The sequence below is a fragment of the Coenobita brevimanus genome, chromosome 38 (assembly GCF_032717465.1).
Source record: "Coenobita brevimanus isolate Jiangsu-jjx chromosome 38, ASM3271746v2, whole genome shotgun sequence".
In the NCBI taxonomy this organism is placed as follows: Eukaryota; Metazoa; Arthropoda; class Malacostraca; order Decapoda; family Coenobitidae; genus Coenobita; species Coenobita brevimanus.
In genome coordinates this window covers 23031024-23045195 of record NC_136991.1, presented here as the reverse complement: position 1 = coordinate 23045195, position 14172 = coordinate 23031024, and the positions used below count along the sequence as shown (strand labels likewise).

At 42.1% G+C, this 14172-nt stretch overlaps 1 protein-coding gene across 1 annotated transcript in view; it reads left to right on the top strand.

The window, feature by feature from the left end:
• LOC145396553 (teneurin-m-like) overlaps positions 1-14172 on the top strand; it is a 1418848-nt gene that overhangs the window by 508583 nt on the left and 896093 nt on the right. The window contains exon 23 of the mRNA XM_080269929.1: positions 7183-7291. Coding sequence (XP_080126055.1) covers positions 7183-7291 — 109 coding nt within the window. The remainder of the gene's footprint in view (positions 1-7182; positions 7292-14172) is intronic.

The window sequence follows — 14172 nt, the reverse complement described above, 5'->3', positions numbered from 1 at the left end:
CATGCACTGGCTCAAGCCCGGAATTGTTGGCCATGCAAAGCAGCCTCGGTGCTTTCGTGGGTTGATAGATGTCATTCCTGTCATTTGGTACCATTCTGTGAAGGCTTGACTCACAGCCAAGATCTTCAAAGTCTAGTTGCACCAGCTCTTTGTCAAGGAAGTCATCCATTATCAGACGAACACACTGGGAATCCCACGCAACCAGGTAAAGGCTATCCTTCTCCTGGACAGTGTACCTGCACTTCCATCCGACAAGGAGTTGGTGGCTGAGAATGGCCGCATTAGGTGCTTGTTTTTACCACCTAATACTACTGCTCTCATCCAATCAATGGACCAAGGAGTGATTGTGGCTACAAAGAGGCTGTACCGTCGGAAGTTCTTGGACGAGGTGATGGTTGTTCTCAAGGACGAGGACGAGCACAGGGAGGGGCAGGACACACGAGGCCAGCAGACTGTGGGAAACCTTCGCTGCTACAACCTCAAGTCAGCCATCTATAACTGGGCCAGTGCATGGAGGAAAGTCCCTGTCAAGACTCTGGAAAGTGGTTGGTCTCGTCTGCTTCTTGGAGGCGATGTGGAGCATAGCTTTCTAGGTTTTGATGTGGATGGCTTCCATGCGGGTCTTTGTGTGGCTGGCGATGAGGTGGATATGGACGAAGTGCGTGAGTGGTTGGACGACGACGAGGGCGATCCTGAGTATCGGATCACGTCTGATATCGAGATCGCATCTTCAGTTGCAGGTACAAGTACCCAGCTTGAAGATTCTGACGAGGACAGCAAGGATGATGCAGACTCCTCTCAATGTGCCACTACAGCCATTCTCAAGCTGAGCGTACTCTGGGAGCACCTCGAGTTTGTTGTGGACTACCTTGCACACCCAGACTGTGACAGGGAGATAGGGCCCCTGGGACTTGTGGTGGAAGTGTGCGCTTTTAGGCAGCGCATCATCAATCTCCAGAATCACCATTCCCTACATCAATCAACCATTGACACCTTCCCACTGCCTCACCAAGACCTGCCTTCCACCCCTGAGCCACAGCCCAGCACATCTGCCACGCTGGAGTCTCCACTGGACGTGAATTTGTGACTATCTTCAGAGTGGTCTACAGTTGGTAGCCCATCGCCACATCACAGCAATGCGCCCCTCGGCCACCTGCAACACCTACTCTCGGACCCAGACAGTGAATAAACAGCAAAAACTTGCCACTAGAATACATGGGAATTTACAGTGTTGTGCAGTGTTAAGAAACTAGAATTCAGAGTGCAAAGGATTAAGTGCAGAGTGAAACATTGGCGTGTTGAAACTGGCATGGTGCAAATAAGAAAAGAATATGCAGTGTTAAGATATTAAAATTCAGAGTGCAAAGAATTAAGTGCAGAATGCAACACTGGCATGTTTCAAGTGCAGTGGAAGTAAGAAAAGAATGAGCAGCGTTAAGAAATTAGAATTCAGAGTGCAAAGGATTAAGTGCAGCGCAGCACTGGATTACTGTACGTGCTTCAAGTGCACCTTCACCACTGTCAGAGCCTGAGAGTAGGAGGGTTAATCTTTGTGTCGGCCACAGACACGTCGTAAGTACCCTGTACACTGCTAAATATTTTCCATACTCACTTCTAATTTCTCATTCTCTGGTTCCTTTTCATTTATTTCATGTTTTTTGTCCCATATTTGTGTGCATAGGTTCTTAAATAGGTGCTGTGCATGTCTGGTAGGGAGTTATTTAGATGGCTTTCAAAGTTAGGTTGGGTTGGGGTCCATAAGTATCTGTCCAGGGGCATTTTTCCCAAGTCCTGGACATAACCAAGTCCCGGACATGCCTTTGGCTCCATTAGGTCGGATCTTGGAGGGATTACTGTATATAACAATGTGCTTAGGTCAATTTTTGACCATTATTTTCCTGAGGGAGTACAAACAATCATTGTATGTGATAATTCTCCCTGGTATGGTCCATCCATTAATTCTTTGAGTAGACAGCGTAGAAAGGCAGAATGTGAGTGGCGCTTGCAGCTGACCGAATTAATTAGTTTGCATTATGTTTTTGCTAGAAGAGCAGTCGTTCACACTGTAAAATAAAGTTAATTGATGTGGTGGTGATTAAAAAAAAAAAAAATGCAGTTGTGAACAGTTTGGGTGGTCGGAGGAATGTAGAGTATTGTTAAACCAACTTCTGGATCTGAGGCCCAGTTGGCTTCTGATTTAGAGTCATTTTTTACAACTAAGATATCTCACATAAGAAGTAATTTAGACAACAGTTCTCCTAGTAAAGTGTACTCAGTTGACTTCCAATCACGGTGTACTGGGGATCATTTGCATTCAACATTTCATCCACTGGATGTAAACGAAGGCAAATGTTACATCAGAGAACTTAACAAAACATTTTGCCCACTCGATCCACGTAACAGGTCACAACTGCCTGATGTGTACGAGCATGCTGCAGAGTTTATCTGCAACGTGATAAATAGATGCATCTTAGAATGTAATTTTGTGCAGTCTGAGAAACGTGCTTTGCTTAGGTCCCTAATCAAGAAACCTGGCCTTGACATTGAAAGCATGACATTATTGTCCCGTCTCTAACCTGTCTTTCGTATCCAAGATTATTGAGTGGGCCATACTTGATCAACTCTTACCACTACTGGAACACAAGAGAGTTGTTCCTGTTGTTCAGTCAGCATACAGAAAATACTATTCAACTGATACTACACTAACAAGGATTCATGGTGACTTGGTGGCAAACACCCGTAGTGGGATGTCCTCTCTTCTAGTTCTGTTGGATCTGTCTGCAGCTTTTGATACAGTAGATCATAAACTATTTTTGGATGATCTGTATTCTTATGGCGTTCGTGATAGTGCTCTTTTGCTTCTTAAGTTGTGTCTGTCGAACAGATCTCAGAGAGTGGTTGTTGATTACATTAGCTCTGATTCTGTTCCCCTTCTGTTTGGAGTCCCTCAAGGATCAGTTTTGGGTCCAATTCTATTTACTACCTACACAAGTAGTTTATCGTTTTTACTTGATGCTCAAGATATGTCCTATCATTTTTATGCTGATGACACTCAGCTCTATCGTTTTCACTTGATGCTCAAGATATGTCCTATCATTTTTATGCTGATGACACTCAGCTCTATGTTAAGATGTCAGACATTGATAACACCAAGACTATGCTTGAATCTCTAATATCTGATATTAAGATTTGGATGGCTAGGAGGAAACTTAAGCTGAGATGGTAAAAGTGAGATCATTCTCGTCAGAGGAAACAGAAGGGATGATGACACTGATAACACCCTGGCTTGAACATTGGTGTGTCACAGCTTCATCCAGCCAGTTCCGTTTGAAATCTGGGTGATTATTTTAATTCAAAGTTACATAACAAAGAACATATTAATCAAGTTGTCAGAGGGTGTAACTTGCATATCAGAAATCTGTACTCTGTGAAAAAATTCCTGAATAGACATGGCCTCTTAACATTGGTCCTCTCGGTGGTCTTGTCTTGTGCTGATTATTGTATTTCACTGTGGATTGGTCTTCCAAATGATATACTAACAAGTGTTCAGTCTGTGTTGAACAGGGCAGCATAGCTTATCTTTAATCTTCCCCTGAGAACCTCAACTACCCCATTCATAATTGAGCTGCATTGGTTACCAGTAAAGGCTAGAATAGAATTTAGACTGTGTCCCATGACATTCAAGGTTCTTAAGTTTGGTGAACTGAAGTATCTTGCTGAATTGTTAAAACTCCAATCAGCACGCCCAGGTGTGATGTTACGTAGTGAAGATGATTCCTTGTGTCTTGACGAACCTGGAGCCATTCATCAGTCATCTTTTTCTGATCATTCTTTTGTGTAAAGAGCCCCTAGATTATAAAATAGATTGCCATTGTCCATGAGACAACTCTCTTCTGTTGAATCCATTAAGAGACAGCTGAAAGCCTTTCTTTTTTCAAAGTGTCATGACCTGGAGAGAGGTACTGTGACGGATGATTATAGGGTTTAATTATTGCCACTTTCATATATATATATATATATATATATATACAGTAAAATCCCAAATTTCGACAGTTTAGAATTCGATGATTCGAATTTAGATGCATTTTGGAGTGGTCTGCCTACCTCACTTTTCGATGCAAAATCGCGAATTTTGATGTTGTCACGGGCTTCATAAGCAGAAACAGTCAAAGAGCATCACCTTCTTCAGGCCAGTTACTTGGGTGTTGCAAGATATAACCATCCAAGAGGGTGAGGAGGACATGTTGACACTGCAGATGTCCAGATACTCAGGGATGATTTTCATTTTGAGGAATTTGGGTTGGATATCTCCACAGAGGAGGCTACTTCAACTAAGTGGTCCACCCCTGCCACACACCACCAACACCAGCCAGCCAAGTGATAATATTCCATAACCTAAGGTTAGTACTGTACTATACAGTGTGCTGTAACTACTGTAATAAAAACTGTGACAGAATAATGACAAACTGTAACAAATTTTGCTGTATTCTACACTACAGTACAGTATGGCAATACAGTGCAGGACTACAGTTACTTAACCACATTTATAGTTCATAAAGTTTACAGGGAGTGTGGGCAAAAAAACATGATTTTACGTAGTGAAGTTGGGAGGCCCTGGACCCAAATTGATTTTTCCCATAAGAAGTTCAGTTTAAATTTCGATGTTTTGAATTTAGATGCGTTTTTTTGGTACATATATTCATCGAAATTTGAGATTTTACTGTATATATATATATATATATATATATATATATATATATATGACCCTCGATTTCCCATACACCAACATACACTGAGTCAAAAGAACAGGTTTCTTTTGCATAGGCAGTCCATTCTACTTGATCATGATGTAAACTGCTTCACTTCGGAGCAGATATGTACATTATCAAGAAAATAAAGAACTCGACAAGCACATAACCAGATGGTATCAGCAACCATTGCCTGAAGGTTATAGGACCACACGGTATCCAGACTCTCACAAACATCTGTAACTACTCTTATACAGTGTAGCACTTGTAACATTTGGAAACTTGGAACAGTCATGAATGTTCTTAAACATAACAAGGACCCAACACACCCTTCTTTGAATAGACCCATAACAGTACTTAGCACACCATCCAAAATTACTGAATTCCTCATTCACAACAAAGTCACTCCCCTTGTACCCCTTGCTGCTTCACAACATGGATTCAGAGTTATACTGTACACTCTACAAACACCTTACAGACTTATCTCACACAGCAAACATCAGACTGTATCAACTGTATGACACCTGTAAGATGCTTACTTCTCACAACAGCAGAAATAAATAAAGCCTTCAATGCAGTACCCCAAGATATACAGTAACAACATGTCAGCAAGTGGGTTGGTGGAGGATTAGTGCCCCTCCCCATAAAACAAATAACTCAAAGTCAAATGGCCACCCCTTACGGGATTGTGGCGTCTGGCAATAGATAGATAGATAGAACATGGAGAACAGCTCTTAATGCTGGCTTGCAAACTGTTTGTCTGGTAGACAAGCATATGTTACATTTCAGGGGAAGTCATCACAAACAAAATTTCCCTACTGGAGTTCCACCAGTCTCCGTTCTCTCCTCCACACTTTTTAGCCTATGCATGCATGGTATTCCCACACCCCAACCACCCACAAACACTGCTTCATATGTAGATGACATCACCATAGCAACCAGACACCACAGTGCAGACACAGCCTGCATACTGCAATATGACAGCCTCACTATACTGCAGACCTTGGTCGAGGACAAGAGACTGACAATCACCCCTGGCAAATCTACCACCACACTCATAACCAGCAGTAAATATGAACACAGGCATTCCTCCCACATCACATTTACCATTGTATATGTGTCACACACACCCTCCAGTTAGATCCTTGGAGTGACATAACACTGGACTCACCTTTCAGGACCATGTACTAGACATCAAGAGTTGGTGCACCCCCCAGACTCTGTGCACTCAAAGCCGCTACTGGGGCAAAGTTTGGACAACAAAAAGATACACTCTTCTTACTCTACAAACAGTACATTAGATTGGTGGTGTCCTGTTGCTCCCCAGCATGAGCTCCATTCCTAATACTCACTACAACACCATGCAAATCATACAGAGCAATGCCCTACACATTGCCACTGGTTGTACCAAAACCTCTCCAACATCTCACTAACATTCTGAAACAAAGTCCTCCCTGTCCGAGACTACCTTGATATAAGGGGCATACAATTCGCCACAGCAGCCTTTGCCAGTACACAACATCCCTGTCATGTAACATACAAACATTACCAAACTCTCTACAACAATATCCCACATTCAGACGTCCCAACACTAGCAGTGAAAAATGCCTGAATACTTCACATGTAGGGCAGTATAACACCTTGATCAAAATGCATTACAAGCCTCCCCTCCTGACATCCACCCATCAGAGGTGTCTTTAAACTGAAGTGATTGAGTGTACCTAGTAAGGCTTAGAGCAGGACATCACCTAGCCTTCTGATACCAACTTAGAATTGGGTTGGGTGGAATCACAGCTTTGTGCCCAGCATGAAGAATAAGCCCCACAAAAACAGCAAATACCACACACTAAGATGCACATGTAACATAAACGGTGTAGGGAACCAATGTGGCAATGTTATATGGGCAGTTGCTTACCTGCATTCGATGAGTCTGCTCAGTCAGATGGACCAGGGTTGGCCAACAACAACAGCAAAATCTTACATAAATGAGATGCTGAAGAGGAGCCTATGCATTATGGTGCTGTGACTCTGGGTAGAGCAGCTGCAGTGTCCATCCAGGGGCCAAACCACCACATACAATACTGTACTTCCCACATCACCCAAGGAAGGACCCTGGCCTGACCCTGGCAAAGCACTGTTTACCACAAGGGGGCACTGGTTCCCTGCACAGTGTACATGTTGTATTGTACTTGTGAGATGGCCCTGTAAATGCAGTTGCTTACTGGTAGTTGATTGATCTGCTTGGGCAGACAGAAGTGGGTTATGCAATAACATCAGGAGCAGCAATAAGTTACCTAAATGGAGATATCTCTGTTTATGATAAAGTTTTATTATTAGGTATGATATTGTTTATTTATTCAGTTATTTTTTAAAGATTGCAATGATTCAATAATGACATTGCAGGTAATAATCATAAACTCTGTTCATTCCGCAGAGTCATGTTCACTCAATTGTGGACAACATGGACGATGTGAAAATGATGCCTGCACCTGTGATGAAGGTTGGACGGGCGAGAACTGCTCAGAAAAGCTGTGTGATGCCAGGTAAGGGGCAGAGTGAGGATTTGTAAAGGTAAGTTAGGCAATGTCAAAGGTGAGCTGTGAGGAGAGGTTAGGCCAAGTAAGATTATGATGGTAAATGGAAAAGTAGGCCAAGTAAGATGTGATGGTAAATGAAAAAGTAGAAGATGAAATTATGGCAAAAAGTGAGTAAATGGTCAGTGCTCAGAAGACCTAGATGTGGGACAGGTAATGTAGTACAGGGACAGCAAGAGGAACACTTGAAAGAGAGTTAGTACCCATATTTATGTAAGAATGTGAGGCATTGGTATGGTATGAGTTTGTAAGGTCAAGCTTATGAATGATAGAAATAATACTAGAGGGAATATATGTGTACTGCATAGGTTGAATAGGATAAGAAAAATAAACATTCATGAAAGATGTGAAGTATGGAAATTCTTATGAGCAAAGGTAGAAGAGAGTGCACTTAGATGGTATGATGGTATTTTTAAAAGAATAGATGTGCCGAGTAGTGGAAAAAGTCACCCATTTTTGTGAGGGAGTTTGAAGGGTGAAGGAGACATGGAGACCCAAAAAGAAGGTGAATGGATTATGGTGAGTTAATGTGTGAATTAAGTGAGGCTTGGAAAAGTGTAAAGGCAAACAAGGCAAATGTGATATGATGAGTGAATCAGAGTGTTAGGCATGGAACTGAGGAAGCAAAAATGTTGTTCTATCTATCTACAGCCAGATGCCGTAATCCTGTAAGCGGTGGCCATTTGTCATTGACACAGTTGATTTACAGGGAGAGGTACTAACTCTCTGCCAACCCACATGTTGACATGTAGAGAACACGTATGGTTTGGTTATATAGTTACCACCCAGCACTGTAAGTGGTTTCAGGGTTTACAGGAAACTTGTCACTAAGTGTAAAGCCACCTGAAATGGAAAGAAGAGTAATAAAGTGGCTGGAAAGATAAAGGAAGTAGGAAGACAGGAGGGCAGATGCAGGAGAAGAATGATAAAATTGAAGGAAGAAGTAGGCAGCATTACATCAAATGAGTGGATGATGGTCGCCATCACCTACCTGTAAAAACATTGTTGAAAGTAGAAATGGATTAAAGAAGTTTGTATGGAGAGGCAGAGGATGAGTTTAGTACTTCTTATATTACTTGGCATTTTTTGAGAATGGGCATACCTTACATGTGTTGCTAGAGTAACTTAATAAAATTATGCACATAATGTGGAAGGCCTATGACTGTGGGTGGACCTGAAAATTTTAAGAGCATGGATGGGTCAGTGGATCTTTTCCTGTATGTGGTTATGGATCCTACATACCTAAAAGAAGGATGGTCATCTGCAGAAGGGCAGCTTGAGCTTGCATTTCACTGGGTTCATTTACAGATGAGCCTGGGGTCACAACAACAATAAAAATAGAAAGAATGGGTTAGAATGATGATAGTCTAGTATGGTACATAAAAATTTGCTTATGATTTGTTAAATAAATTACAAACCATCTAAAGTTTATTTCTACTTATATTGCAAAATGATATATACATAAGAACAGTGGAAGCTTATTGCTTTTTGGCAGAGAAAACTTGGAAATATTCTTCACCGTAGTCAAACAGGTACTCCTGTGTCACCTTTTTCCACAGGGTTTGTTCTTATAGCCCTTTCCTACCCATAACCACTATCCCAACTCATAACCACCATTCCAGCTCATCTCACCCATTTCTCTTTTTCCACACCCATTTTTTTCCTTGACACTTTCATTATTGGAAAAAAAAAAAAAAAAAAAAAAAAAAATGCATTCAAACCAGTTATCTTACAATACTCATTTTGATGGTGTATATGTTCCTGCCCCAGCCCCATCACCCACAAAATTCTCAATTCATCCCACATATTCCTTTGCTCACCATGTCTTTTTCTTTACCCACATTGATGGTGTAATGGCACAATGCAGGTCACATGTACAATGAATGTGCTTTCTCAACTCATTTGATGTAGCAGTTGCTATAGGTGACTACACTGTAATAGGGGAAAAGGTTTCTTGTAGTTGTGTTCCAAAGGAGGTAGTAGACCAGTAGAACAGGGACCAGTAAGCTGAAGTTGCATAGCACCAGGAATGGATGGTATTAGTGGAGAAGAATTGAAGTGTGGTGTTGATGAGAATGTCAGCATAATGGACAGTGTGTGTAGATTGGCTTTGGAAGCAGGGAAGGTTCCAGAAAACTGGAGGTGAACAATAATAGTTCCACTCTAAAGGAAATGGGAATAAGGAAGAGTGTAATAATTACAGAGAGATTAGTAAACCGAATATATCAGGAAAAGTGTATGGTAGGGTGCATAAAGAGAGGGTGTTTATCATAACAGGAGATAACATAGCTGATAAGAATGGATTTAGAAAGGGTAGGAGATGTAAGACCAGATATTTACAGTGTCTCCAGTGGAAAATTACATTGCAAAGAATAAGAGACTGTATGTTACATTTTACCTATCCGTGGACGCCGACGTTGAATGACATTTAGCCAATAAATGGCCGCAGGCGTCATTTGAGCGCGGCCTATAAAAAACTGTGAAAATTTTTGGGAAGTGAACGAACGTTCTGAACATCTTCAGACTGACCTGCCCATCACTCCCATACACCCCACACGTCAGTACACCACGCACTTCGTGATGGGTGGATGTCCTAGTTCTGCCTCTCTCCCTGCCCTACCCCCCACCCAGCGCTTCCCTCTCCGGCCCCGTAGGCTGCTTACCAGCCCTGAGATCAGGGCGGAGCTGTTTCCCTGTGGGGGGGAAAGCGATGAGGACCAAATCGGGTCCGACCTGGAGGTGGAGAGTAGTGACGAGAGAGGTGATGAGTGGTATCACTCTCGTACGACCGAGGAGGATGACAGTGACATCTTGGAGAGTGAGAAGAAGCCACTACCACCTTGCCATACAGCTCCACCACCACCAAAGAGGAGACGGACGGTGGCAAAGTGGCTCTTCACTGAGGGAGAGGAGGGGAAGGAAGGGAAGGGTGAATGCAGGTGCACTCACCCTGCACCGCCTCACCACCGCACGCACCACCCCTCCTGCCACCTCACCACTTCCTACCACTTCACGAGCAGTGCAGTGTATATAGTGTATATTACTTAGTGTAGTGTTACGAAGTAAAATATTGAAGTGTAAGATAGTGGTAGTGTGTAAAGGAGATTATGTTTTGTAAGTGACTTTTGTACAAAGACTGTTTCCCAGACAACTTATCTCTACTGATTTTTGACCTGCTAGGGGAGGGTAGAGATGGGTAAAAGTTCACCTGCACTGACTCCTGTCATTGCATCATGCACTTGAGGTGAGTAATTATTCTGCTCTTTATTTATTTCTCATATGCCAGCCCCCATGTATTTCCTTATATTTTGACTGTGTGAAGTGTAGGCAAACATACAGCTTTACCTTTTTCCTTACTCAGGCAGAAAATATCATACTGTCCTACACTCATGACACACAGACAGCAACATACATTGTGAAAATAACAAAGTAAAATGATAGGGAAACATTTAACGTGTTATTACGGGGAAAACACATTTTTTTCCCATCTGTATACATATTTATTTCTGCTTTGTCTCTCTCTTCCTAATAATTATACATATACATAGTTTTGAACCTGCATTACGATTCTATGTATTGCAAAAATAACAAAGTAAAATAATAGAGAAACGTAAACGTGTTATTATGGGAAAAATACGTGTTTTCGCGTCTGTCTACTATCTACTACTGCCAGACACCTCAATCCCGTTTGGGGTGGCCACAAACAAATCGCCTCCAAGTCGCCCTGTCCCCCGCCATTTGACTCCCCTGCTCCCAACTCACACCCCCCTCTCTCATATACCTCTCCACCCCATCCCTCCATCTCATCCTCGGCCTCCCCCTCCCTCTTTCCCCCTCCACCGCACTCACATACACTCTCTTTGTCAGTCTTTCACCCTCCATCCTCTCCACATGGCCAAACCACCTCAGTGTGTTCCTCATAACGCTTCCTATCACATCCACATCAACACCACAACGCTCCTTTATATCCTCATTCGTCAGCCTGTCTCTCCATGTGACTCCACAGGCGTCTGTATTCGTATTTATTTTTGCTTTGCCTCTCTATTCATAATAATTTGACTTATTCATAGTTCTGACCCTGCATTACTATTCTGTATATAGCAAAAACAACAAAGTAAAGTGATAGAGAAACATAACCATGTTATTAAGGGAAAAATACGTTTTTTCCCATCTCTATACGTATTTATTTCTGCTTTGTCTTTTTATTCCTAATAATTTGACTTATTCCTAGTTCTGAACCTGCATTATGGCTCTATATATTGCAAAAATAACAAAGTAAAATGATAGAGAAATTTAAACGTGTTATTACGGAAAAATACGTTTTTTTCCATCTATATACGTATTTATTTCTGCATTGTCTCTCTGTTCCTAATAATTTGACTTATTCCTAGTTTTGAACCTGCATTATGATTCTATTCTAGCCATGCAGGTGATGTGGGAGTGGCTAAAAGTGCCTCCACTTCCCTATTGTTAATCGGAGCTGACCAGGTCCTAATCCACCCAACCCTCCACTTTCATCCCGTGTGGGAGAGCCCACCCTCGGGGGACCAGCAATTTTCTCATTTAGGACTGAATAGTCAACCCATTCACTCTTTCTTCTAACCATACTCACACCACTAACATGCAAAATAACTCAAAACTACCACAAACATATTTTATATAAAAAATGTGAAAAAATATTTTTTTTTTTTTTTTTTTTTTTTTTTTTTTTTAAAGCTAATCCTAACATATTATGTACTGAAATCATTTGTTATCATCATATCTAATATATGCTCAACATTTCAACACCATTTACAGTGTTTTGGGGGGTTGAAAAAGATTATAACAACACATGCAATGTTGCTGCGCGACAATACATCACTGCGGCAGATATCCATTGCTGATATTTCTGCAACTTACGTGCTCCATTACAAGCCACAGAATGGGTCTAGGAAGCTGGGATTTGCACTATTAGGTGCATCTGAACTTCCTCTTCAATATGGCAAGGGAAAAAATCAATTTTCGAAACTTCAGAAAATGGCCCTGGTGTCGGCCAGGGGCACACATAAAATTCCTGACTTATGGCCATGGAAGGGTTAATTAAGGACTTGAGAAGGCATACTTAGGGGGTTCGGAAGGAGTGGGAGTGTGTTAGTTATGGAATATATGATGTAGGAGGGAGTTTGTAGAGGGTAACATTATCTTTGTATGAAGGTAGTACCACGGGTGTCACAGTGGTAAAGAAGCTCGTTGATCCTTTGAACATAATGTAGGTGTAAGACAGGGATGTGCTATGTCACCTTGGTTGTTCAGTATAGTCACGACTCACTATGTGTTCGGGTTGCATCAAATGAAAACCTATTGCATAGTGATTTATTGATATAACATGGATTCAGTGGGGATAGGAAAGGGGTCATAGCCTATGACCATTTAGCCTAAAACCTAAAAAAATCTTTCCATTATAGGCCTGCTCTCAGCACCCCTCAGTAGTACCACACTTTCCACTGGGAATAGCATCCTTTCCAGACACAGTTTCCAAGACACAAGTTTCTGCATTTCACTCAGAAAAAGTTGTCACATCACTTAAAACTGCACAGTACACAACTAGGTATGCATTTGCAATGTTATATGGCATTGGCAGTGGTGTTTCAGTGGCCTTTTACACACAAAATGGACTGAAAGGCAGGCAATCACTGCAAATGTAAACACTGTGCAACCATCTTGACTCAGTCAGCTGACTGAAAGGTACCTTTATCATATGACTGGGCAGCCATCTTTGCTCAGTCAGCTGACTGGGAGGCACCATTATCATCTAACTGGGAGGCCATGTATGCACGATAGATGCAGTTTCCAAGTCTCAAGTTTCAGCATTAAAAAAAAAAAAAAAAAAAAGCTATCACTTCACGTACTAATGAATACTACACTACTTTTTATGCAGTTACTCTGTTATTTGGCGATAGCATTGGTATGTCAGTGGCCTTTCATGCACAAAATGGAATGAAAGGCAGATGATTGCAGTGAATGTAAACACTGGACGCCCATCTTGAGTCCTTCAGCTGTCTGGGAGGCACTGTTATCAGCTGATTGGGGGGAGCATGTACGTTTTCTTCTCTCATAGTTAAAATTTGGGTTTTTTCTACATCTGTTAGTGGCTTGGGACCCATCTCCAATGATTCACTAAGGCAGAGGAGGGTGTGAAAACGAGAGCTTTGAAATTAACAAGGGCCAGGCAGGACAAGAAAATATGACGTTCTTTCCCATCCAAAGTCAGGCAGGCACTGAGCTCAAACTCACAGCATGTGGTGTTAAGCCTGTAAAGTTGCTACAAGCCACCAGAAAAAAAATCCACCGACTACAGGAATTTTATTACAATATTTCTTGGACCCTACCAAATATATGGTGTGAAATAGAGGGTCCAGACTTCCATTGCACTGCCTGTATATATATATATATATATATCTATCTATCTATTGCCAGACGCCTCAATCCCGTTTGGGGTGGCCACAAACAAGTCGCCTCCAAGTCGCCCTGTCCCCCGCCATTTCACTGCCCTGCTCCCAACTCACACCCCCCTCTCTCATATACCTCTCCACCCCATCTCTCCATCTCATCCTTGGCCTCCCACTCCCTCTTTCCCCCTCCACCTCACTCACATACACTCTCTTCGTCAATCTTTCACCCTCCATCCTCTCCACATGGCCAAACCACCTCAGTGTGTTCCTCATAACGCTTCCTATCACATCCACATCAACACCACAACGCTCCTTTATATCCTCATTCATCAGCCTGTCTCTCCATGTGACTCCACAGGCCCCTCTTAAATAACTCATTTCCACGGCTCTCACTCTCGA